Below are 26,836 nucleotides of genomic sequence, written 5' to 3'. Positions count from 1 at the left end.
CATTCTGCTTTTGCTGCATTATTAAGCCATCTTACACTCTTTCCTCTTTTCTCACCTACTACACATTGACCTCCACATTCCTTGGTCAGTTTCTCCCAAGAGGATAAAAGGCACAAAAGGTGGGAAGACTCAGAATGTGCAGGTGGTTCAGTGACACCAAACTAATGAGTCTGAGAGGCAGGAGCCTGTATCTCTTCAGCTTTCAAGAGTATAACCTGAGCTACATAGAAATAAGCCACGTGTCCAATCAATTATCAATTTCCCCCATTGTGAATTTGATAATGAGGCAAGTAGATCTCATCCCACTAGGTGGCAGTAAAGCTCTACCATGCAGTGCCCAAACCAGTCACTGGGATTGGTGCTGACTTGGTCAATGCCGCACAATTAGAAAGATCGTGGTTACTTCAATTACATAATGTTTCTGGACAAAAGAAACTAGGCATTGCCTGTTTTGCTGTTTACAAGCTGGGCTGTCCTTATGTCCTGAGTATTACATGTATTGTGAATGATCATATAGCAGTTCTCAGAAATCCACAGGCCATATAGCAAAAATAGCCCTCAATATGCTTGAAAAGCCTGGAGTCAACAATCAAAAGATCCAGTAAGGTTGTACAGGTCCTGTATCAGATTCAGGTAAAATCCTTAGGTATGATATGGGTAAGATTTGTGCCAGTTTTTACGAGGGTAGTGGAATAAAGGTGATTTACAAACTTACAACAAGATACAGAATTTTTAAATGGTAACTATGAGAACCTGTTTCTAGAACTCTAGAATTAATACTTCACCAGTTAGGCAGGTGGTCTATACAAAGTTTTTCATTTTGCATCCTCCAAATTCAGTAGGTCGTTAACTCCTTAAAACCAAACCTTTATGGTTATAGGTGTTAACCCAATCTCACTTAAGAACCAAAACAAACAAAAAACTCCTGCATATTATACCTATAGTTATTCTGGAACACCTGATTCTAGTCTTAGAATAACAGGCAATTTATTTTTAAAAAGCCACTCACACCATGTATGTTCTTCAACAGCAGAAGGCATTTTAGGATTAACAAACCTTTTCCAAGACAATTTTTAGTTAGTGACGGCCATCAAATAAGAATAAATCTTTATTGCGGTATTCCCAAATCATGTTTTTAATGCCTCATGAGATTTACTTTAAAAATAGTAACTCTCAGGGTGCCTGGGTGGGCACCCGGTCGGGTTTAACCCAGTCAGTCAAGCGTCCGACTTTGGCTCAGGTCATGATCTCACAATTTGTGAGTTTGAGCCCTGTGTCAGGCTCTGTGCTGACAGCTCAGAACCTGGAGCCTGTTTCAGATTCTGTACCTCCCTCTCTCTCTGCCCCTCCCCTGTTCGTGCTCGCTCGCTCGCTCTCTCTCTCAAAAATAAACATTAAAAAAAAAAAAAGTAACCCTGGGGTGAATTTACATATAAACTGAAGATACTATAACATAAATAATCTTCCTAATATATGTTTTACATTTTAGATCTATTTTTTTTTGAAAAGCAATAAGGATCGTTTTAAGCATACTGACTTATTTAAATCCTTCAGCCTGTGAAACCAAAAATATTGGCTCGTAAGAATTAGCAGTTACTTCCTTCTGCTTGGATCATTAATTTTTAAAAGTAACAAACATGGTGCAACTTTTTAAGGTAATGAACTGGGTTGCATTAATTATATTTAATATACCATAAAGCATTATGTTAAAATCTACATCATTGATCTTTAAATTGCACCACCTTCTTTCCAGTTACAAAATTTCAGTTTCCAGGGACTTGAGAGTTCATCTAATGTGAATGAGTTGGGATTTCTTCTCAGAGGTATAAACATTAATGAGAGTAATGAGTAGAGATAACTGTACATCTCATAAATTAGAAAAGCAATACATTGACCATATTCTAAATGAAATAAACATACAATAGAAAAGAGGAGTTACAATTGTGGAGGAGACAAATTCAAGTTGAAGTTTCTTCCCAAACATATTCTATTCTTGTATATCAACTGTAGAATATTTAAGAGCCCACACTCTATTACATCACAACATTGTTTATTATGTGAATTTTTTACAATACAAACAAAAAAAAAATACAGAAATGCAATATATGAATACAGCTAAATGCAGAATGGTGACTTTTTTTTTCTTTTCAGGAGGCCATGATTCCCATTTCTAGTAAAATAAAGAGACTGCACATAGGTAGAAACAGGTTGGTCGTTAGCTTCACAATTTTGCCTAGAAATGATCTATAAATGCATTTTTCCCCTGCTACTTACCATAAAGTGTAAAAAGGGAATTAAAGGAAAGTTTCCTTGTTGGTTCCTACCATATGAAAGATGCTATATTCTATTTTAGCAGGGCCAATATATGGAAAATACCTAAATAAAATGTTATTACAAAAATGAAGCAGTAATGAGATTCTGGCTAAAGAGGGTACTAAATGAGAATAACATATATTTAAAGAATCCAAAACAAACAAATAAACAAAAAAAGGTTGTTATAAAAAAGCTCTAGGTGCATTGTAAGCATATAGGATTTTTTTCCATGTGTATTTTTAAACAATGGAAGTGTCAAAAAATAGGGTCAACTGTGTTAGACTAAATTACATTATTGTATATGCTGCACTGAATGGAACCTTTGTATTATAATTATCATAGAGAAGCATAGTTTGCATCATATTATGGCAATTTATCCTCAATGAAAACCTTCCAGAGTCCTTTTATTTTGGAATATCTTGTAAACAATCAAACCACCAGAACATGATTGTACAACAGTAAAATGTTTTCTTGCATTAAATTGAAGACATCTGTTTAATAAAAAAAAAAAAGAAAGAAAGAAAGAAAGAAAAAAAAAAAGAACAAGAAAAGAAAATGTAGGAAAGGTACTTAGAGCTGTTAGTTTCTAAGTACACAACACCCTAGACAATTCAAGGCATCTTAATCTCCATCAAGAACAAAAAAATAATAATAATTTTTGTCATGCTGTTAAATCCATCATTAAGGATAAAACTGGTGCAAATTGGTCAAACGGATCCAACAAACACTGATGTCCAAGCTGGCATATTGGCAACTAATACGTAACTGGTGGTCAATAGAGGGTTTAAAAGATCTTCCCTTTCTTCTTGTTCTTTTCCAAGGTTCTAAATGATTCAAGGAAAATAATCAAAATGAGTGGCCATGTTATAAACATTAAAGATAACATAAGATGGTAGCAATGGCTAACCCAATTACAACTGTTAGATTTTCAAACAGTACCTTTTTTTAGCTTAAAAAATTATCAGATTTAGAAGTGAATGACGACAATACAAATCTGTAACAGACAATCAAATTTTGACCAAATTTCAGGATAAACATTAAAAATAGGACAGAAATCCAGTTTTAATGTAGGAGAACAATTCTTCCCAAATAAGAGTGCAAACTGAAAAAGATCAAGTGACATCAAATAGGGTACCTTCTCTTCTACTATTTGCATTCTCAATTACATTTGCTTTTACAAATAGATTTTCCTTTTCACTGGGGAAAAAATTAAAAGAAGGAAAGCATTATAGAACAAATGTCTAAGCTTGAAAATATTTAGCAGTGAGGGTAAATTGTAGAATTCTTATAGGGATATAACTTTTCAGTTTTAAATGGGACTAACAAGGAAAAGAACAACACCAAGGTACAAATATTACTAAGTTTTGTGTAAATTAAGAACAAGTAATTGATCAGTTGTATTTGGAATTACATATCCAATATTTTACCTTCAGAACTTAATCCTAAAGAAATAACACAATTAAAACATAGCCCTAAATTGTATAAAAGATTTTTGCAGCAGTGTTTTCTATGCTTGCTGACGATCGAACACAACTATTATGTCCAACAATTGAGGGGAGGAGGGAAGAAATTGATTATGGTGAGTCAAGTGGGGAGAATGTGATGAAGCTACCAAGTTATAATTATGAAGACAGTTAAGTAATGGAAAATGCTTGTAATGAAAAGAAATACTGTTAGAGTAGACAGATTGCATCCATCTATGTAAAAATATTCACCCATGAAAATAATTGTGGTTGTGTGATAATGGGTAATATCTTTTAAAATGCTAATATTGTTAAAATAAACAAGACAATAATTCCTTGAAACATTAATATACACATTTCTTGGGAATCTGATATTAATTACCTGGAAGAGTTCTGTTGTTCTAAAATACGTTGTTGGGCTTCCCAGTTTGCTTTCTCATCTTCAAACTGACGACGTTTTTCCTCTAATTCTTTGTGCTGTGCTTCCAAGTTCTTTTTCATTTGCTCATGGCGCCTTTGGAGCTAAATCACAGCACGATATATAAAATAAAACTATTTAAGAAATCAGGAACAGAAGTAGGTTTCACCCAGGCATTCTAATGTTAAAATTATGAGCACTGAGTTCTTGTGCTATAAATTCAGAGTACCACCTGGAAAGCACTGTCTAGGTTTTCTTCTCCTATAGGAGGCCAGTGACCCAAGAGAATAATCTTGGGAAATAGGAAAAAAAAGTACAAAAAGTTTACAGTTGTGTTGCACTTTACAATGGACATATCCTATCTTATGACCTCACTTTTCATTATTCATAAGTATGTAGAAGCAAGGCAAATAAGACATCACTGTCCCCATTGTATAAATGAGTAAACAGCTGCAGAGTTTAAGTCCCTTGCCCAAAATCATTAGCCAGAAAAATAGAAGAATGAGGATTTGAACTGCCTCCTAATTCTAAGCTCAGAAAGCTAAGACAAGTGGAATGAAAGCAGGTATACATAAAGACTTAAATTTAGAGCTCCAAGATCATAGGAAGCTCCCCCAATTCTTATAAAGCAGTGGTTTCTCAAATATTAATTTTCATATAAATCACCAGGAGTGCTCTGTTAAAAAATATTGAACCCTGGACCTCACCAAAACATACTGAATTAGAATCCTTCAGTGTTAAGATTAGAAATCTGCATTTTCAACAAGCCCCAGAGATTCCAATGCAGGTGGTTTTCCTACACTGAAAATCAATGCTGTATAAGAATGCTGACTAAGTAGAAACACTCACACAAAGTAACTGCAGAAACAGAGAGCTCACCTAATGGATCACTAAATAATGTCACTTATGCACTAGTCAGTCCATTTCTGAAGAAAATAGTCATTAATAAAAAAAAAAAAATCAGATTAAATCTAAATACACTTAATACCCCAAAAATATTCAAAATCTTCAGATGTCTAGGAATCATGTTCTACTAATGATCATATTACATCAGTGAGTTAACATCTTGAATTTGGATTATAATGAAATTTTGCATATAATTTATTTTCTCAATTATTTTGTAAACCCACAGAGAGGGACTTCAAATTTACTCCTACTGCAAATATTTCATGCAATTCCTAAAAAATAAAACCATCTAAGATAAATTTAAGCAAACATGAGTCAAATATGCTATGATCATCTTCCTGATCATAGCAAACAAGGTACTAAGAAAATATCAGAAAATAGAAATGCAGGAAAATGCCTTTAGTTATAGAAAAAATGCAAGGGAATCAGAAATACACAATTCACAATAGTTACCTCTGAGAAGGAGAAAAAGTGCTACCATAGGCACACAAGGGCCTCAAATGAACTAATGAAGTCTTAGTTTTTAAGCTGGGTAGTTAAGTTCACGGGTGTTCATCATTTTTGATGTGTAAATTTCTGTTGTATGTAAGTATCTTCTGTGTTAGTTGCATGTAGGTAAGAAGTACAGGTTACAATCCCTCTCAAGAAACCCTTGGGGTTATGTCTTCCAAACTTCTGAATACTTCAGATCTTAGAATGGCAACACTACTTAGAAATATATACATACTACATTTGCAAAACACATCCTGGGTTGTCTAGGGTAGCACCTATAATCAAACACATTACTATTTTTTTGCAGTAAATTTTATAAATATTCACATCAAGTAGAATAAAACTATTAGTTCTATGTCTGGTTTTGCAGTTTTCAGAGCTTGTCAGGATTTAAGATTTGAAACTATGGATACATGACCGTGGATTTATCTGGTGAATAAGAGCAAACTTAAAGAATTAAGTGAGTTCAAATAATGGCTTACAACTATACATGCAGCACTGACCAAGTTAATTTATCCTTCCTCTCATGAAAATAAAAGGAAGATAGACAATAGTATCTACTCCATAGGGTTATGGTGTGGATTTAATGACATAACACAAGAAGGGTGCTTAGTAGTGCGCCTGATGCCCTGTGCTGCTGGACATTAGCAGCTATGCCTAAACAAACACTTTTAGCACTAATGAACTTGAAAAAAAAAAAAAAAAACTATTAAGGTTAAATAGGTTCCTTCACCCATATATTTATATACTTAACATGGCTTACAGTATTAGGGGAAACTTGGCCAGATTTCTTTACAGGTTCTTTCATGCTAAGAAAGATTTCAGACTTCAAAGAGTAGTTAAGTTTTTCAAAACTGTTTTCACCATTTACAGAAATCATAAAAACTCTTGAAAGGTTCTTTGGCTACAGTTTCATAATTATTTCTTTATAACATTTACTCTTAGGAGGAAGCTCTAAAATATGTCTATAGTAAATGTAAATGTAACTACTTTTAGATTTTCAAAGAAATCTTGAGTTTGGAGGTAATGCAGACTCTTGATTATTCCTGTTTTTATTCCCCTTCTGTTACGGACTTTTCCAGATTATTCACTAATTAACGAAAGGGTACAAACTCTTAGATTTAATTTAATCTCCAAAACGTCATCTTAATAACAGGTGCCAGGGCTGCTATTCCTGCAGTCTTCTGAGAACTCAAACAAGAAGGAACTATTCTGTATCTCTGCTGAATTAAGCCTATAACAAATATAACAACAGTCACAGTTGCTTTTTTTTTAAGTTTGTTTATTTATTTTGAGAGATGGAGAGAGAGAGAGAGAGACAGAGAGAGAGAGAGAGAGACAGAGAGAAAGAATCCCAAGCAGGCTCCATGCTCAGAGCAGAGGCCAACCCAGAGTTTGAGACCATGACCTGAGACAAAATCAAGAGTCGGACACTTAACCAGGTGCCCCTGTCTTGTTTTGTTTTGTTTGTTTTTAAGTAAGAAATTACATGTAAAGCCCAGTAATTTAAGAGAAATTTAATGTGGAATAAAAACATTTCTTTAAAATTTTTCAGTATTTTACTCACTCCATGCATTCTATTTAGTGCATTAAAATACTTTGTTAGATATTTAGTCAAAGAGGGTTTCCGTATTTTATACAGTAATTACAAAGGCAATGAGATCAACCATAAGGATGTAACAGAATAGATCTGAATCCCCTTTGAATTTATTTAGATACAAATATTATTAGTGGAGCCACATATAAACATAGGGATCTCACTGAATTTTAACATTAAAGGTCACTTAAAAAGTATTTCATGTTAATATCTATCACACCAACTACTTATTTGATAGAGTCTCATGTTAGTGCTTTTCCCCTCCATCTTTCACTTCTTGAAGGAAATGTAAGGGAATGTCTTCAAAGTCTTTTTGATTAATAAAAACTAAATGCATGCCTCAACATCTATAGAGGGATTCCAAGGTCGTAAAGAAGCTTGTTGGGATGCTTTGTCACTACTCTACCAATTTTGTAACACTAGCAATTACTCTGACACTATATTACAAATAAGCCCAATTCATTTACAGGAATATCACATTCCTTCATTTTCTCTCCTTTGGCTGTTTGTTTTATCCTGGCATGCCTTTAGTTCAGTTAAGGTTCTCTCTCTCTCTTTCTTTCTCTCATTCATATGCAAGTAACTCTGGTTGATGATGATGATGATGATGATGATGATGATTATTCTAATACTAGTTTTTATTCTTACATCCACCCAAAACTCTGATCTTTACTTTTCTTACACTGAATATAAGGAATAGCTTATAATTCCACTTCTCATAATTTGCTCATTAAAACTCATAATTCATTATAATTATTCTATTATGTCTTCCTACCAAGTATATGTGTTCAAATACTAACATATCAAAACATACGTTATTATAAACAAAGTACTTGCTTTTATTTCTCCATTTTATTACACTAGGGCAGTGACCCTAAATTTTTTTTAATGTTATTTATTTTTGAGAGGGAGAGTAAGTGACCACAGTGGGGGAGGGGCAGAGAGAGAGAGAGGGAGACACAGAATCTGAAGCAGGCTCCAGGCTCCGAGCTGTCAGCACAGAGCCTGATGCGGGGCTCGAACCCACGAACCTTGAGATCATGACCTGAGCCGAAGTCGGACACTTAACCGACTGAGCCACCCAGGCGCACCAAGCTTCTTTATATTTTTCTTTAATTTAATATTTTCTTTTTGAGAGAGAGAGAGAGAGAGAGAGAGAGAGAGAGCGAGAGCGAGCAAGCACAAGTGGGGGAGGGGCAGAGAGAGAGGGAGACACAGAATCCAAAACAGGCTCCAGGCTCCGAGCTGTCAGCACAGAGCCCGACGTGGGGCTCGAACGCACGAACCTTGAGATCATGACCTAGGCCAAAGTTGGACGCTCAACTGACTGAGCCACTCAGGCGCCACATTAGGGCATTATATTAAATTTTTAAAAATATGTGTAGAGAGGTTTTATTATCTAGACTACTGAAGACCTTTGTCATTTTAAAAAGAAATACTGTGTCCGTAATGGGACAACGTTAGGCTCTACCTCAGCTTCCGAATCCTTCAGTTTTTGAACTTTTTCTTTGACCTTCATCTCAAACACCTGCTCCATCTCCATCTCCATCTTCTTCATCTTAGCTACATGCTCCCTTCTTTCTTCTTCCATTTGTGCAAGAGGGCTCCTGTTGTGAATATTAAGGATAATCATCAGAAGTCCAAAAATGAGAAGTATGATACAAAACTCTGACACGGCGATGAAAACAAATGAGATGCTGTCATCACTAAATTCTGTTTTTTGAAAATAAGCTTGAAAATGATTTTTCAATTATTCTGAACACCATCTTAGATGACACAGATCACAGATTGGAAGTTTTGTGTATAAATGCATTAAAAATTCTTTAGAAGCTTCAAAAGTTGTATTTCTAATCTAGAATTTCCTTCCAGTTTTATATTTAAACTGGAATCTCTAGTGAACAATTATTATGAAAAGAGACATGAATAACAAACTGTTAGCAGGAGGTTTCTCTAAAGCTAGTTAGTGCATACCAATCTAAAGATGACACATAAAATAAACTGTAGAAGGAAAATGGAAAGGAAACATTCCTAAATTATACTCACAGCATGGAAAATGAGAAGAAAATTATTTAATTTTGTACTTTCAACAAAATTTTATTTATTTTTTGTATTTTTTATTTTTTTACATTTTATTTATTTTTGAGAGAGAGAGAGAGACAGAGACAGAGCACAAGTAGGAGAGAGGCAGAGAGAGAGGGAGACACAGAATTTGAAGCAGGCTCCAGGCTCTGTGCTGTCAGCACAGAGCCTGACGTGGGGCTTGAACTCAAGAACCATGAGATCATGACCTGAGCCGAAGTCAGACACTTAACTGACTGAGCCATCCAGGCACCCCTCAACAAAATTTTAATGCGAAAAAAGGAACTGAGCTAATGAAGTTAATATACATAGCCTATTTGTAGTTCTAAAAATTTCTAAGTGTTATAATCTCTTCTTCTAAGACAATTACTGACATTATAATTGTAAGTTAATTAACACCAATTCAGACTTATTTTAGTAACTGAAATGACATGCTGGAAATGACTACCAGTCAATACCTAGAACATTTTTCATTTCTAGGCCATTTATGGTAATTTCACTGATTATGAAAATTCATTCTACCTATTTTAGTGTCTAAAGTTTCTGTCTTACTTTAAAACATGTACTGGTGATAAAAAAACACATACATAGATGCATACACATGAGAAAGAATCAGAAGCAAATAAATATCCTAGTAATTTTTTTTTGAAATGCCAGAAAACAGACACAAGCATAGTTGAATGGAAGTATTTCAGTCTACTAACATTAAGGTCCACAGGCTCAATTCTCTACACAATTTTGTTCAAAATTTTCATGTTGAAAAATACTGCAGATGAGCTTTATATAATGGCTAGCATACTCACAGACACAAGGGAACATAAAATTATCAGCAACTTACTATAGTCCCAGGGAAGAAAGAAACATGTACTCTGTGGCTTTGAGGATCTCTGAAAAGTATTCAATACACTAGAGCAACCTAAAGAGGCAGGCCTTCTTCTGACTTTGTTGATAAAACTTGTTTACTTTGCCTCCACATAAACAGCCTTTGACCACTGAATTGTATATTTAAATTGGTGAATTTTATGTCAGTAAAACAGTTTAAAAAATTAAATCATGGCTTATAAACAAAAACAAAATCAGGCCTTGGATTTCACCCATAACCTCTAGGGTTAGTCACTTTAATCCTGATGTGAGACACTCTGATTATGGTAGATTTCTCTCCTAATGAGGCTGAGTATTTTTCCAGTACTCCTCTTCCCCCTATCAAGGAGAAGGACAAAAGAGCCTGATGGAATATATTCAACAAGAGCAACAGGTCAGAACACTGGCTATGGATTTTTCTTACCAAAAAGGGAGGACAAAGCCATGAAGCACTGCTGTGATCAAGATGATCTGTTTTTGCAATTAGTGTAATCTAGAATAAAATGCTAACTGAAGGATAGTTCTTCACCAAAAGTAAACTTACAAACCTGCAGTATATTTTAGCAATTAAACAATTAATCAGAAGTTCTGAAAATGAAACTAAACCAAACATTAACTTAGAACAAAAACCTGCATTCAAAAAGTGAGGTCAACTGAACAAAATTGTTAAAAATTTTTTTAATGTTTATTTTCGAGAGCGAGAGAGAGCGTGAGCGCACGAGTAGGGGAAGGGCAGAGAGAGTGGGGACAGAGGATCCAAGGCAGGCTCTGCACTGTCAGCACAGAGACCGATGCAGGGCTCAAACCCATAAGCCTTGAGAGAACATCCTGAGCTGTAATCAGACGCTTAACCGCCTGAGCCTCTGAAATAAATTTTTAAATGTAAATATCATTATTTCATTAAAAGTTAAGGCCCTCCTTGATAATGTAGTTCTCATATCTATGGCAGGTGTTTTGGTACAGGGGCTTCCAATCTCTTGAGCAGAGTGGCAATGAATCCCCTGAAATGACACACTAAACATGTGTGTCCATGCAAGCATTCTTCCGGTGAGAGGGTCCAAAGCTTTTGTTAGATTTTGAGTCTATAAACCTCACTTATTCCATCTCCCAGAACATTTTTAGCCTCTAGAAGAGAAATAATCTAATAACTATTTTTTTAATGGACAGTTTTAACTGAATATGTATGTTTAAGCAACTGAGACTATCCAACAATATTGGCGTAATCTGAAAACATAGTTCAAAACTGTATAGTAAATAAATTAGAAACTCAGACTGATTTTAAAATTAAATATATATTCCTCCTTATAATAAAATGCTCATTTAATTTTATCCTTGGGAGGAAAAAGGCAATTCATGTAAATTCAAAGAACTCATGGTATAATTTGCACATGAAAAGGTTACCAGCTAACCAAAAGTAACCACTGTTATTTTGATTTTTATTTAGATAACTCTAGGCGGAAAGACTATATTTTGAAATTTGCTTTTAAATTCTAAATTTATTAAAAACCTTTACATCTTAAAAGAAAAAAAACTTACATGCCTTCAACTGTGTCATATCTAAAAGAACAAAAAACGGAGACTTAAAACACTTAGAGTAAACCACACTAAAAGCAACAATTAAAGGCAAATTCAGAGACCAGAGACGTCACAATTAAGTAATTTAAAGTATGTGCCCTAAAGCAAAGTTTATGGCAAAATTTGTTAAAGTTAGTTAATTTCTTTCCCAAAATTCTGTTAATTACTATACCAAATCATTATGAAAATAAGCATGCTGTGCAATTATCTTCTGACAGCCTGCTCAAATTTTTAAACCTATTTAAATACATGTACTTCCAAAAAAGGAAATATTTACAATATTTCGTATCTGAGATACTTTAAGTTTTTCAGCCTTGTAAAAATACTTGACTTCTGATCAAATGAACTGATATTCCAGTATTATAAAAAAATGGTTATACATATCTAAAATAAATTTTTTTAAGCCTCTCATCAGTAAAAATGATCTTTGAAATCTTAAATTAGCACCACATTTGTAGTCATCGTTATGAAAGTGATATTTAGGAAACTGTAATACAATATTGTGCTTACAATGTAGGAAACACAGAAAGAAGGATCACTTTTTTTCATCACATTATTTTTTTCCAAATAAAACCTTTTTAACTAGAGGATCAGAAAAACCATTTAAATTGTATCATAGCCTAACTGCTTTAAAAAAAAATTTTTTTTTTAATGTTTATTTATTTTTGAGAGAGAAAGACACAGGGTGCCAGTGGAGGAGGGGCAGAGAGAGAGGGAGACACAGAATCCGAAGCAGGCTCCAGGCTCTGAGCTGTCAGCACAGAGCCCCACGTGGAGCTCAAATCACAAACCCTGAGATCATGACCTGAGCCAAAGTTGGATGGTTAACTGACTGAGCCACCCAGGCGCCCCAGCCTAACTGCTTTTTAATGGGAAATTGTTCTTTACACACATAGACATGCTAAAGCTTATTCACTTAAACTTGTCAGAGAAATTTTTTTTTTTAACTTTTTTTTTTTTTTTTTAATGTTTTTATAAACTTGTCAGAGAAATTTAAAGGGACTCAGCCAAAGAAATGAAAGGTCCAGGTAAAAGTTTTTTAAAAAGGAAAAAAAAAAAGTCTATAACATAACCTGAGTATCATGCTAAATCTCCAAAGATATAACACAGCTCCTCCTAGGGATCTCTTTAAAGGTTTATGGTTCCTGAAAGCCACCAGATGATTCACCCTTTCATGTGACCAACGAAAAATGACAGCAAGGACCACACAAGGCTGACCTAGTAAGGTTTTACTGTGGTGGTGTTACATGACCCACATTTTGAGTGTAAGAGAAAACAAACACATTTCATTTAAATTATGTGTGGTCTTTCCTGAAGAACACATTAAACAAATACATTCACATACTTTTGCATCAATGGTTAGTAGGCCACTGTGGAAACAGACATGTAGCAATTTTCATACAAAAATTTTCAAAGGAATTTCATTTACATGGATTTCAAAGAGCAATAAAAATTTCCAAAATTTTTGGGAAACAATAGTTACCAACATTTTATTTTGCCAAGTGAGAGCATTATAACCAAAAGTAAACAAAACAATATTCTACTACTATTATATTTTCATGAAAGGACGTCTGAACAAAGGGTAAAGGATACAACTGAATAAATTTAAGTCTTTGAAAAAACTTTGGGAAACTTCAGAAAACTGTCTTTATTTCTCTTTCAATGAAAACTGTCATGTACTAAGGGCGCTCTAAAAATCAGCCTTTGAAAATATGTATTTTTAGTCCTTTCTAGGAATTTTGTCATCCATAAAGTTTTCCCAAGCTTACAGACGGAGAAGGCTATAGAAAACAGAAAAATAGTGTATGGGAAAGAGGAACAGGGTATGCCCAACTTGAAGCAAGGTATCAATCAATGATAGACAACAGTTCATGAGAGTTACCAATCAAATGTGGTTTTAAGTAAAACATACAAAAGAAGATCAAGGAAGGAATAACTTTAAGAAGCACGTTTAGCAAAAACAAAACACAACAAAACAAATAAAACCTTCCTCTTACTGGGGATCACTTTTCTTTCTTTAAGAGATCTGCCATCTGGATATGGCTAATTCTTCTCTCTTTTCTTTTACAACCCCTTGTTCAATCTTCTTTGATCTGGAACTTGACCTTCCTCTCTGTTCCTTCAAATTGCCTACCACCCTCCACTCTCCAGTCAGGGGTGAACAAGATACACTCGCCCTGAGGATTTAAGAAGTACTTAAAATAAATGACTTGGTATTTTCTTTGCCAGATACAGGCAATACCTGAATAGCTGCTAGGAATAGTTCCCACTTTTCCAGACTTTGACCTTGAGACAAAATAGCATTTGATGAGATAAACTCAGCTACTTTTCAGATTTTAACCACATAGTCTAAATCTTGGTTTCTTCCCAGTTTTACTGAGACATAATTGACATATAATACTGTATAAATTTAAGATGTACAATGTGATATCTAAATCTTATTTTATATCCTTCCAAAATATAATCATTCTAGGACCACTAACCTAACAAAAAGGCATATTTTCAGCTATACAAACCAAATATTTGACCACTGTTTAGTACACTCTACAGTCCATCCAAAACTGCCTCAGAAAATTAAATACGAGATTATTTTACTACTAAATGCTTAAAAAGATAGCTTTTATTCTAAAACTAAAGTGTGATTAGCACTTTGTAGAGTATACATTGCCATATAAAGGTCAACATAACTAATTATTAAAAAATCTTTGTTTTTGAGAGAGTGCACATGCACACATAAATGGGGGAAGAGCAGAGAGAGGGGGGGAACAGGGGATCAGAAGCCGGCTCTGCGCTGACAGCACAGAGCCCAATGCAGTGCTCAAACTCACAAACCATGAGATCATGACCTGAGCCAGACGCTTAACCGACTGAGCCACCCAGGCACCCCTATAACTAAATTTTTAATAGATTTGTACATGTATAAATATTTTATGAGGGCAGTGGAAAATACACAGGTCCATTAGCAATCAGCAGATAAATAAATGACCTTATTATCAATTTTCTTTCTTTCTCAAATTGCCTGCAGATGCTATTTACAGACTACGCAAAGTGATAAAATGACAGCTCTGTTTTTAAGAACCAAAGAGATTCTCCAGTTCAATGGTCTTTAAACTAGGTTCTCCGTTTATATGAAGTCTTCCAAAGGTTACTTGAGCCTCTGCAGTTTTAAGAGAATCAATTTCCAGATCCTCAACTTCCATAAAGTCTTGCCTAAAGTGATCTGCCTGAAAATTTCCAAATTACGAATTTTCAAGTTACCGATAGCTCACTTTACAGAAGACCTATTCCCTCTTAACCAGCCCTTAAGCTGAGGTACACTGTCCTAGGTATATCTGGAGGTGTAAAACCCTCCAGGTGACAAGAGAAGTCTTCTTCAGTGATTAATCAAAGTACTATAACAAAATTCCATACAGTGTATCTCCCAGTATTAAGCATGCTTCGAACAAGCTAACTGTGATGTTAGCTGTTAGTAATGCAGTATTTGGGTCCATGCTGGGATGCTGAGTTCAGATACATAATGGAGGGAGGTGGTTAGAAAAGTGGCAATTTTTGTTTAATTACTCTGACTCTTCCACTCCAAACTCCCCACAACCTCAACCTCTCCCTGCCAGTATTATCAAAGGATGCACTGCTATGGAGGGAAGAGTCCCTTGAAAGCAATACAACTAGAACATCACTAAGAAGCCTAAATTCACATTTGCTTATATCACGTTTAAAATTTTTAATGTTTTATTTTATTTTTCAGAGAGAGAGAGAAAGAGAGAGAGAGAGAGCGCGCACACAGGCGAGCAGGGAAGGGGCAGAGAGAGGGAGATACAGAATCCGAAGCAGGCTCCAGGCTCTGAGCTGTCAGCATGGAGCCCGATGTGGGGCTCGAACCCACAAGCTGTGAGATCATGAGCTGAGTCCAAGCTGGATGCTTAACTGACTGAGCCACTCAGGCACCCCTACATCACCTATTTAAATATTAGCCATTCTTTTCAGTTCCTCATGAATCAGTCCTTAGTTTTTAGCACGTTAACATTAGCTAAAGCACAAGTTGCTGATACTGATTTAAACAACAAAAACATTCAGCTGCAATGATTTCTGAAATTGCTAACATTTTCAAGATAATAGAAGATACAACCAATAGATAAAACGTCCAAGTGACTTCCTTCAGATTCAGTATATTACTCAATAAAGTAGTAAAAACCCAATGTAATAAATCATATCAATATCTATTCTAATCATGCCATTCCCCAACTGGTTCAATCTTTAAAGATATTTTTCTACTTACTATTAACATAATATAGTGTACTAACTCCTCAGGCAATTTGCTTTTTAGCAGTACAGATATTTTTATTACTTTCAGAGACAAAGTTTGGACATGATTCATGTCATTAAGAAACACATTTCCAACAGAATTCTACTTTTTATGTTTTTGCCTCAGTTATATAGTTTAACTCAAGTAATCCACACTAGAATTCTACTTCTGCAAAAGAATTTTTAACAACACTGTAAGGTTCACTATTTTTCTCTGAATTGCCTTACCTGAATCCAACAGCAGAAATATCACAATACCACTATTTTAAAAGCCTTCTATTAGAAATGTGAAAACAATTCCTTATTTCTAGGACATGAACAAATGTTTAAAAGAAAAAAAGTCACACATTAACTGCATACATTTAAGGAATAACATGTACTGATAGCACATTCCCCTTTCACATATAAAATTATCGGTGGCTTTAATTACACATCGTTTTCTTTTAAACAATTAAAAAGTCCCTAAGTTAGTAAGATGCATTTAATTTTTTTTTTTAATGTTTATTTATTTTTGAGACAGAGAGAGACAGAGCATAAACAGGTGAGGAGCAGAGAGAGAGGGAGACACAGAATCTGAAACAGGCTCCAGGCTCTGAGCTGTCAGCACAGAGCCCGACGCGGGGCTCGAAATCACAGACCGTGAGATCATGACCTGAGGCGAAGTCGGATGCTTAACCGACCAAGCCACCCAGACGCCCCCCTTTTTTTTTTTTAATTTCTTTTTTTTAATGTTTATTTATTTTTGAGACAGAGAGAGACAGAGCATGAACAGGTGAGGAGCAGAGAGAGAGGGAGACACAGAATCTGAAACAGACTCCAGGCTCTGAGCTGTCAGCACAGAGCCCGAGTAAGATGCATTTAAAACGGATTAGAATTTTATGAACAATATTTACTATGATGGAGCCTTATGTTTTTGTGCTAAATAAAGCTGTCGGATACAAATGTTGCTAAAAACAAGCAGATTAAAAGTCTTTTTCTTACTCACTAAACCTTATCTCAAATAGAATTTTGTATTTTAAATGTAAACAAATTGTTGAAATATTAACCAAATCAGTTTTTAAAACAGCAGTAGTAAACTGTTTCGCAAAGCATACATGACTAATCACCTGTATCAGAACCATCTAGGTCGCTTATTAAAAATATAAACTCTCAAGTCCATCCCACATCTACTGAATCAGAATCTCTTGCCAATTTTTAAACCTAGAAATTTACCTTTTTAACAAGGAGATCCTTAAAACCAAAAAACACAGGAATTGATCAGTAAAGTTCCTCAAATATAAGCATGTTAATAGCCTAAAAAGAAATTCTACTTCAAAGGGTCTATGACCCCAACATCATTAGCAAAATATAGAAGGAAATAAACATGAAGTAAGATCTAAGATCAGTTGTAAAAGAGAACTGTTTGTGTCTGCCAGCAACTAATAATGCTTTGTTTGCTTTCTTCTGGAATTTAGGGCCATTGTGGAGACATAACTAAAAAAGAAAAAAGGAGCATTTTCTTTTCCATTTTAAGGAATGCTGACCACTATAAAACATAGTACTATACTGCCACTTTGCTAACTTGCCTTTTTCATTACTGATACAGATGATCCTTCAGGATCATCCTCTAATGGTAGATAACACCTGCTACAAATGTATACACAATGTTAAAATGGTTTTCATAATCCTTACGATCTTCAACAGTCCCAAATAAAGGAAAAATGGGGCACAGATACTGTTAGCAAGAACTCCGCCAGCTAACTCACAGGCCTCCTCACACACCTCTTTCTCCCACCCCATCATAAACCACCACAGCTTGAGATACGGACTAGCTCAGCAGGGTGACACTACACACCCTGCAGTCACTGACACTACTCTAATAAGCAAGAGAAGAAATCCAGACTCAAGCTAATTTACTCCCTGGAAATACCGAATAGGAATGGAGAAGGTAACCAAGACTACATTCATCTAAATATTCCTTTTGTTTGGTCCTGTCCCTTGTTTCTACACAATGTTAGTGAAAACTCTGCTACCAAAATGGTTTATTTAAAAAGACAAAGGGTAGAAGCTCTATATTTAGTCTCCATAAAGAGACTATAGAATGTTTATCTTAAAAGTAAAATCAGTTAAGAGATCTTGGTAGTAACTGTTCCCTGCCCTTAAAAAAAGTGTATTTGCAGATACACGTGCCCCTACGTTTATAGCAGCATTATTTACAATAGCCAAGATATGGAAGCAGCTCAGGTGTGCATCCATAGATGAATGGATAAAGAAGATATGGTGTGTACACACACACACACACACACACACACACACACACACACAGGAATATTATTCAGCCATTAAAAAAAATAATGAACTTTTGCCCTTTGCAACAACATGGATGGTGCTAGAGAGTATAATGCTAAGTGAAATAAAGTCAGAGAAAGACAAATACCATAGGATTTCACTCACATGTGGAATTTAAGAAACAAAACAAAAAAGGGGCACCTGGTGGCTCAGTCAGTTAACCGTCCAACTTCAGCTCAGGTCATGACCTCACAATTCATGAGTTTGAGCCCCACATCAGGTTCTGTGCTGACAGCTTGGAACCTGGAGCTTGCTTTGGATTCTATGTCTCCCTCTCTCTCTCTCTGCCCTTCCCCTGCCCCCTCGAAAACAGATAAACGTTAAAAAAAAAAAAAAAAAGAAAAAGAAAACCAAACAAATGAGCAAAGAGAAAAAGAGAGATTGAGAGAGGGAGAGACAAACCAAGAAACAAACTCTTAACTGCAGAGAACAAACTGAGGGTTACCAGAGGCGGGGCGGGGGGGGGGGGGGGGGGTTGGTGAGTGGAGGGATGGGTTAAATAGGTGATGGGGATCAAGGAGAATACTTGTCGTGATGAGCACTGGGTGATATAGGGAATTATGAATCACTATATAGTACACCTGACATGAATATAACACTACATGTTAGCAGACTGGAATTAAGACAAACTCTTAAAAAATGTATTTGCAGAAGGAGCCATTTGATTTCTAATTGAGGTTCTATTAAACATGTGGTATATGGATTACAAGTACAATGGCAAATGACCAAAAGAGAATGCATGGCTCTTTCACTCAAGGAGCAAGGTAATAAAATACTTCCTGTGAAAATTAAGTAGTAAAATACAAAACTGCCAAAACAAAGTTTAACAACAATAAATTTCTGCTATTGTGCATAAAGACCATTAATCCCGATTTTCTAATGAGTAGCCAAGAACTTGACGAAAATGAAAACAATATGATTATTTACTTACATAAATGATACCTTTTCTGGAGGAAACAAGGTACACTTACTTGGTAAGCTGCCCCTTATTCTTGTTATTATCAACTCCATTATAAGTCACAGCTGCCAGTTTTCTGCTTCGGTAGTTCTCATAGTGTACATTATTAGTGACATCTTTCAAGTCCTGCATGTGTGTTCTGTCATAAATAAACAACATATCAACAGTTTGCTTCTATGAAGAAAGCCTTGATATACATTCAAAATTTTCCAAAACAAAAATTTCTAGACCTAAAATAAGCAAAAATACTATTCTTAAGGAAGAACATTCACCTATCTTCACTTATACTCAAGGCAGAGCAAGATACAATTATGCTAAACCTGAAACCAATGGAAATTTAGGTTCTAAATGAAAGTTTAAGAGTTCTAAACCTCCTCAAAGTATGACACTTCTACAGAAGAATATTTACCCTTATAGTATATGTCTTATTTTATTAGAGGAAGATTAGCTCCTGCCAAAGCTCATAAAACATAAGAGAAATTGGTTTTCTTTTAGCAATATTATTAAGATTTGAGCTTTTACCGAGGTAATATATATGGATACTTTAGGTCACATATCAAGTTGGATTCAAACCAAGGAAAATAATTTAGAGCATATTCCTATTTCTTCAAACTGTTCAGTGAATGTGATATTTTGGTTAAATGAATTTTGCTCATAGCATTTCTATTATACATAAAATCAATACACATATGAGATGAATTATACAATACAGGAAACAATTTCATCATTCCTTAATGATTTTAGACACTACAGACACTCTGAGCTGCTCTATGGTTCCCTTTACCTGACCTGGTGTAGCAATACTCTGATTCATCAGAGTCTCCCTTTTCTCATCATCCATTCCTATCTCTGCCATACTCCATCTTCCATGCCCACCACTTTGCCAAATCTCCCTTCCGGGAAACAAACATAAAGGTGCACCGTATTTTTATTTCTCCTGCTACCCAGAAAACATGTACTTTCCCTTTATGAACGGAAGGTGATTTTCAATTACCCCGACTCATCTTCTACTAATGGACATTTCCATGCAATCTCTGATAGTTTAACTCATCCTAAGGGGTACTTCTCGGTTTTCCTCAATTCTCATTTTCTTTATGCTCTTTTCTTTGTTGAATTTATCCTCTTCATGGCCACTACCCCTTTCCATGTCAGTCGAGTCAGGTAGCTCTTTATTCCTAGAATATCCAGCGGTTGAGATGGAACAGCTCATGCTAATTTGTCACGGACTCTTCAAACTTAAGAATCCTACTGCTTTGAAAGCTCTTCCCAGCCTTGAAGTTGAGTGACTCAAACCCCTAACAATTTTCTCCTTGGTGGTCAGTCATTTTTTGGTACCAGTATATGTTATGGATAACACCACACAACCTTTTCAACTTTACTATAAGCTGCCCTTTGTAAGAAATATTTTTGCCATCACTTCTTGTACTCTTGAGACAAATAGCATATAACAGTCGGTTTTAAAAAATTGGTAACTACATATTAAAGCTGAGGTAAGATAAATACTGTTGATTTTCTGGAACAAATTACTGTTACCAGTTTCTCTAAGTAGAGAATAATAAAAAGAAATAACTGTACCAATATAAAAATACTTGTTGTATTTTAAATATAGATTACCTCATTATGGAATCACTCAAAAATCACCACAGGACCTGAGGTGGAGCACTTAGTAGTTGAAATACAAGATGTGTAAAATAAAAACAAGGTGAATTTATTAACTGTTTAAGCAAGCTATTTCTGTTAATGTCATCTAACATTTTAGATAATGAAAGATTTTTCCCTTTCCCTAAAATAACCTTCTTTATCATACCTAGTTCAGATTTTTTTTCAGGATATAATGGTCTCTGTTTCCACCTATTTAAATATACTTCACTTTATTTTTATCTTTTTTGAGAGAGAGAGAGAGAGAGAGAGAGAGAGAGAGAGAGAGAGAGAGAATGAGAATCTTAAGCAGACCCTATGCGCCATCCCATGTCCCTGGGATCATGACTTGAGCTGAAATCGAGAGTTGGACACTCAGCTGACTAAGTCACCTAGGTGCTCCCACGTTACTTTTTAAGATTCAACTCATTCCTCCACTCTTAAAATCAATAATTAGCAATAAGTTTTCTCCAGTTTCAGGAACTTAATCATCTTTTCCATTTCTCACTGCTGGTATCATGGCCCTCTTTTCTCTCCTTTTGTTTTCTTTCTCTATTTAATTTCTGCACTGTCCATCACCACACTCTGAAAATATCCATTATCAAGTTTGTCTCCTTTCCATTGCCTTCTTTGGTTTGCCTACAACAACAGCCAGTTCTCTTAATTAGCAAAATGACACTTCTTTGAACTTGGGTCTTTCTTAGAAGCAACCACTATTCCTAACTATTCCTAACTTTAACCTGCAAGATTGCAATTACTTGGAATTTATAGACCTCTGGAATACTGGTGGTGATGAGATTTCCTTGCTTTAAGTACCCATTAAATATCTACTAGGTGCCTTACAAGACATGAGCTACATTAAATAAAAATCTTTCTCACCTCTACTACAAACCTACAAGAAAAAGTAATAAATCAAAATATTCTTAAGCGTCTCATTTTCAAACTGTAATACTCTCCTTTTCAAGGATGTTTTACACACTTAAATGTAAAAACTGCAAATGAAAAATTGTGATAAAAAGTAAAGTAAAACCATCTAGCGTAAGTAAACATTTATGCTTTAGGAAGAAAAACAAATGTGCTGCAGCATATTGAACAAATAAATGAGCTTCTCATTAAGTAAAATCACCTAACCATCTACCTCAAGGAACTGAAATCAACGTCTTCGCCATACTCAATGATAAAAATATTAAACAGGACCACTCCCAATCTTACAAATAAGCATCAGTGAATGACTGTATTTATTCTAATCGATGTTAAGACATCTATTTCTATGAATCCTTTTGTATCTGACCCACTCCATGAAATATACACTTACTCTAAATTATTTTAATCCATCTAAGTAATCATTTTACAACACATATCTGCTTTATATTATGTAACTTCAGAATTTTTTATATTTTCATACTTGTATGACTGTCTTGCAGCTTTCCTATGCTCAATCTTCCTGCAGGAATGGTCCGTTTGTTCTGCAATACTTTTATCCTAGTGAGTCCCACTCACCAGCTGCCAGGCTATGTACCTTCAAATGTTCAAAGTCTGGCTTCGAGCTCAGTAATTAGCCTTCCCCTCCACAGTATTTTAGTTTTGCAGTCAATTATTGATTGCATATTTAAAAATACACAAGACGGGCTCCTGGATGGCTCAGTTGGTTAAGCATCCGACTTCGGCTCAGGTCATGACCTCACAGTTTGTGGGTTCGAATCCCACATCGGGCTCTGTGCTGACAGCTCAGAGCCTGGAGCCTGCTTCGGATTCCGTTCTCCCTCTCTCTCTCTCTGCCTCTCCCCCGCTCATGCTCTGTCTCTCAAAAATAAATAAACATTTAAAAAAAAAATACACAAGACCGGGGCGCGCCTGAGTGGCTCAGTCGGTTAAGCATCCAACTTCGGCTCTGGTCATGATCTTACGGTTCGTGAGATCGAGCCCTGCACTGGGCTCTGTGCTGACAGCTTGGAGCCCAGAGCCTGCTTCAGATTCTGTGTCTCCCTCTCTTTCTGCCCCTCCCCTGCTCTCACTCTGTCTCTCTCTCTCTCTCAAAAATAAATAAATATCAAAAGAATTTTTAAAAATAATAAGATAAATAAAAATAAAAATACACAAGACAAAGTTATAGAATACCACTGTGTCAAGCACGGGGCAAGCTGCAGAGATTTAAAATTGGGGGAAAGAATAAAATCAGAGAGAATGGACTGGCAATTAATATTTATAAAACATTCCTGGGGTGTTTGGAGGCTCAGTTGGTTACGAGACTGACTCTTGATGATTTTGGCCCAGGTCATGTCACACAGTTCGTGAGATCAAGCCCCACAGCGGGATCCACACTGACAGCATGGAGCCTGCTTAGAATCCTCTCTCCCTCTCTCTCTGCCCCTCCTCTGTTCATGCATGCTTGCATGTGCTCTCTCTCAAAATAAATAAATAAACTTAAAAAAAATTCCCTACATATATACTGTTATAAGCAATTATATTATTAATTCTTTTGAAGTCACACCTTAAGAAAGGAAGAGAAAGGGAATAGTTCATGATAGAAACTGAAACGGTATATTCTCAAAAGTGAGACAGATGGGCCCCCTCTCACATGCATCTGTTCTTCTCCCACTGTGTGAGGACTGGCAACCCCAACAACTGAATCAACCCTATCCTCCACTTCCTACCTAAAGCACCTGGTCATAAGCTCCTTTAAGAAAGACTAACTACATAGCAATCTCTTTGATCTCAAAATTCACTGTGATATTTAGTATACTTCTGGAGGTAGCAGTTTGACTCACTTAAACTTCCCTCCTGACTTGTAAGAATAACTTTACTGTTCCATGACTTCCGATGACCAACAATATGCAAGTTAATACTTCTAAATAGATAAGGATACTCCTGTGCATTAGGAAACTGCATGATAGTATGAAAATAAATAAACCTCAACTTTAGATGGCCATCCAAAACTGGAGGTTGAAAAGAGTATGTGGTGAGGGCCTGGAGAAGTAAGCACGATGGGGGTGCAGAGAAGTGGGGAAAGGGTGTGAGGTGGCAAGAGGAAAGAATTTATCTCAACATGAAAACACTGAGGTTTCTTTTGATGCCCTTTCTGTTTCTTGCCCACTAATGTCTCTTCTATTCAACTTTTTCTTCATGGTTTCAAGTCCCAGTCTTTTTTTTTTTTTAACGTTTATTTATTTTTGAGACAGAGGGTCAGAGAGAGAGGGAGACACAGAATCTGAAACAGGCTCCAGGCTCTGAGCGGTCAGCACAGAGCCCGACGCGGGGCTCGAACTCACGGACCGCGAGATCGTGACCTGAGCTGAAGTCGGCCGCTTAACCGACTGAGCCACCCAGGCGCCCCATCAAGTCCCAGTCTTCTAATCAGGATTAGTTCAATGTCCTGCTCTCATAGGCTTTCCTTCTCTTTCATCAGCTGCACAAGGTACAATTTAGGAGTAATGTTTTCTCGCCTGGGAGGAAGATCAGTTCTGTTCACTGTGTCCTAGTACCAAAAACACCCCACTCACCAGGCTGGATACCGTTTAACATTCAAAATCTAGTTTTTAACTCAAAGCCTAGCCTTCCCTTCCAGGTATCCCAAGCTTTTCACATAAAAGAGCAAAAGCCTTTTCCTTTCCATCTTCCATCTCAACATGAAGTATAACAAAAAAAGAGACTCATTTTCCCACAGATTGCTAGTGACACAGCTTATTTTGTATTTTTGCCAACAGCTTTAAAACCTGGCAAAATAATCCAAGTTGTCTCCAAGCAGTGCTTACTTGAGTGCTAGAATGAAGATACCAATTTAAGTTAGCTATATTTTAGAAAACGAAAATAAAATAGGGGTGCCTGGGTGGCTCGGTCGGTTAAGCGTCCAACTTCGGCTCAGGTCATGATCTCGCAGTTCACGAGTTTGAACCCCGTGTAGGGCTCTGTGCATGACAGCTCTGAAGCAGGCTTCAGATTCTGTATCTCCTTCTCTCTCTACCCTTCCCCCAGTTGCATGCCATCTCTCTCTCCAAAATAAATAAAAAACATTTAAAAAAAATAATAAACAAATCAGCTATACCTATAGAAGACAAAAATAAATCTAATTCTAACTTTATTTTGAGAAAGAAAAAAACTTACATAATTTAATCATTGCTCAAACTTACCTTATCAACATATTTCTTAGAATTGTGAAATCACAATGTTCACCATTTTCAACTATGTAAAAAAAAAGAAACAACACACTAAGCCCAATATTTTCAAAGGAAATTTCACAAAATGCTGGAGGTAACAATGAGAGAATATGCAACATTTCATTAATTTTTCATTACTTTTCTTTAGATCAATTTTTCATTCAAGTTTTAACACTATAACATAGTACTTAATTTAAGGGCATGCCAGACAAGTGTACTCTAATAGTATTTAGTGTAGTTTAATCTTAAATGATAAAATATACAAACCTAGTAAATGAGCTCTACAGAAAAAAAAATTTTGAAATTTTGAAAGGGGACATAATGTATCCATTTGTAAACAGAATATATTTGTTCTATAATAAAATGTATTTTAAAAGTTTAGTACTAGGGTGAGGGGGAATGACCTTAGTAGCCAAAATAAAAATGTGAGTCAGTAACTTTAAGGTTCTTTATTTTAAAGAACTGTATCACTAATAATAACATTCTGGTGGTAAAGAGGGGACTAAAACTAGAGAAATAAATTCTTTAGCACACATTTCTAAGGACTGTATAAGTTCTAAAGCCTCAGCTCAGCAACTGAAAGTTACCTGAGGATGACACAGAGGTGGGAACAAGTATAGCCTCACTGATAGGGAAAGCTGCTGATAAGGACAGTAACTTAGAACAAGAACCAAAAAATTACAGAATTTTTCAAACTAATACTAACAAGTATAAAAATAATCATGACTCAATCTTAGTTCCAAGTTACTAAAACACAGAAGACTAGATATTAGGTTAAACCAATATAACAAACACAAATCTGGGGAAACATGTCTATTGCCAAGAAGACTTCTGAAATTTGATGCTATAAACTAAGATTTTATTAGTATTTAAAACTCTCTGCAAAATTAGTAGAGTATCTCTTAACAAAGAAATTTTTTTTATCCTAAAAATGTGATGCCAAAAAAAGTTGATTTTTATCCCGAGAAAGAATATTATGAATGTTTTCATTCAGTTTGAAGTGAAAAGTTGTTCTCAATCATTCCTGAAGGTCCCAGACCCATCTGAGACTCAGATAAAAGTGAGTCCTTTTCTCTGAAACTGTTTTCAAACAGTAAAGAATTCTTACACTTTAAGTATGTTTTCAAACAAGAAAACAGGAGTAGAGTTAATGATGGGCTGGAGGTGGGAGAGTGGGGCACCGATGGGTGACCTGGAGAGCATTACAATTAGGATTTAGCGCGTGCTTGCCTGACCTGACAATGTACAGAGTCTGAGAAACTAGGATGTACTTATGAGCAAATGAGGCTAAATGAAACTGAATTCAGAACTATCTTTGAAAATCTAGAATATATCAATGTGAAATACAAATATTTGATCACACTGTTAAATCTTATAGAAAGTCATTCATTGAAGAAAACCTTACCTTCAGCAACACCCCAAGGATACTGCCTTCCTCTGACCCTTTTGCCATTAACTTCAATGATAGTATTACTACCTACCACAGCAAGAGGTAAACGGTCCTATAAAACAAAGTATTCTTGTTCAAATGTATCTCTGTAGTCCTCACAAATTTAAGAATAAAGAAGTTTATATTACTCAACACATTACCAAAAAAAAAAAAAAAAAAAAATTACCTTGACAGTTTCTGTATTCACTTTTATAAGGCATTCGATTACTATTCAGTAAACTGTCATTACATGGATTCTCACCAATATAAATAAACAATGAATAAAAGTATATTTTCTCTGAAACTTTAAAAATCCTAAGGCA

The 26,836-nt window shown here is 35.5% G+C and overlaps 1 protein-coding gene across 6 annotated transcripts in view; it reads right to left on the bottom strand.

The window, feature by feature from the left end:
- Positions 1–2,304: 2,304 nt before the first annotated feature.
- SEPTIN7 (septin 7) overlaps positions 2,305–26,836 on the bottom strand; it is a 118,105-nt gene continuing 93,573 nt past the window's right edge. For 5 of the 6 annotated variants that reach the window (XM_042921985.1, XM_042922003.1, XM_042921977.1 and 2 more), the window contains 7 exons: positions 26,490–26,586; positions 25,058–25,109; positions 19,306–19,431; positions 11,666–11,686; positions 8,661–8,796; positions 4,159–4,298; positions 2,305–3,137 (listed from right to left, as the gene is read on the bottom strand). In XM_042921985.1, the coding sequence (XP_042777919.1) occupies positions 3,098–3,137; positions 4,159–4,298; positions 8,661–8,796; positions 11,666–11,686; positions 19,306–19,431; positions 25,058–25,109; positions 26,490–26,586 (612 nt within the window). In that variant the 3' untranslated portion in view covers positions 2,305–3,097. The remainder of the gene's footprint in view (positions 3,138–4,158; positions 4,299–8,660; positions 8,797–11,665; positions 11,687–19,305; positions 19,432–25,057; positions 25,110–26,489; positions 26,587–26,836) is intronic. The other variant, XM_042922010.1, reaches the window with a different exon arrangement.

The sequence above is a fragment of the Panthera leo genome, chromosome A2 (genome assembly GCF_018350215.1).
Source record: "Panthera leo isolate Ple1 chromosome A2, P.leo_Ple1_pat1.1, whole genome shotgun sequence".
Taxonomy (NCBI): Eukaryota; Metazoa; Chordata; class Mammalia; order Carnivora; family Felidae; genus Panthera; species Panthera leo.
Note: the sequence above shows the minus strand (reverse complement) of the source record. Positions and strands in the feature narration are given on the sequence as shown.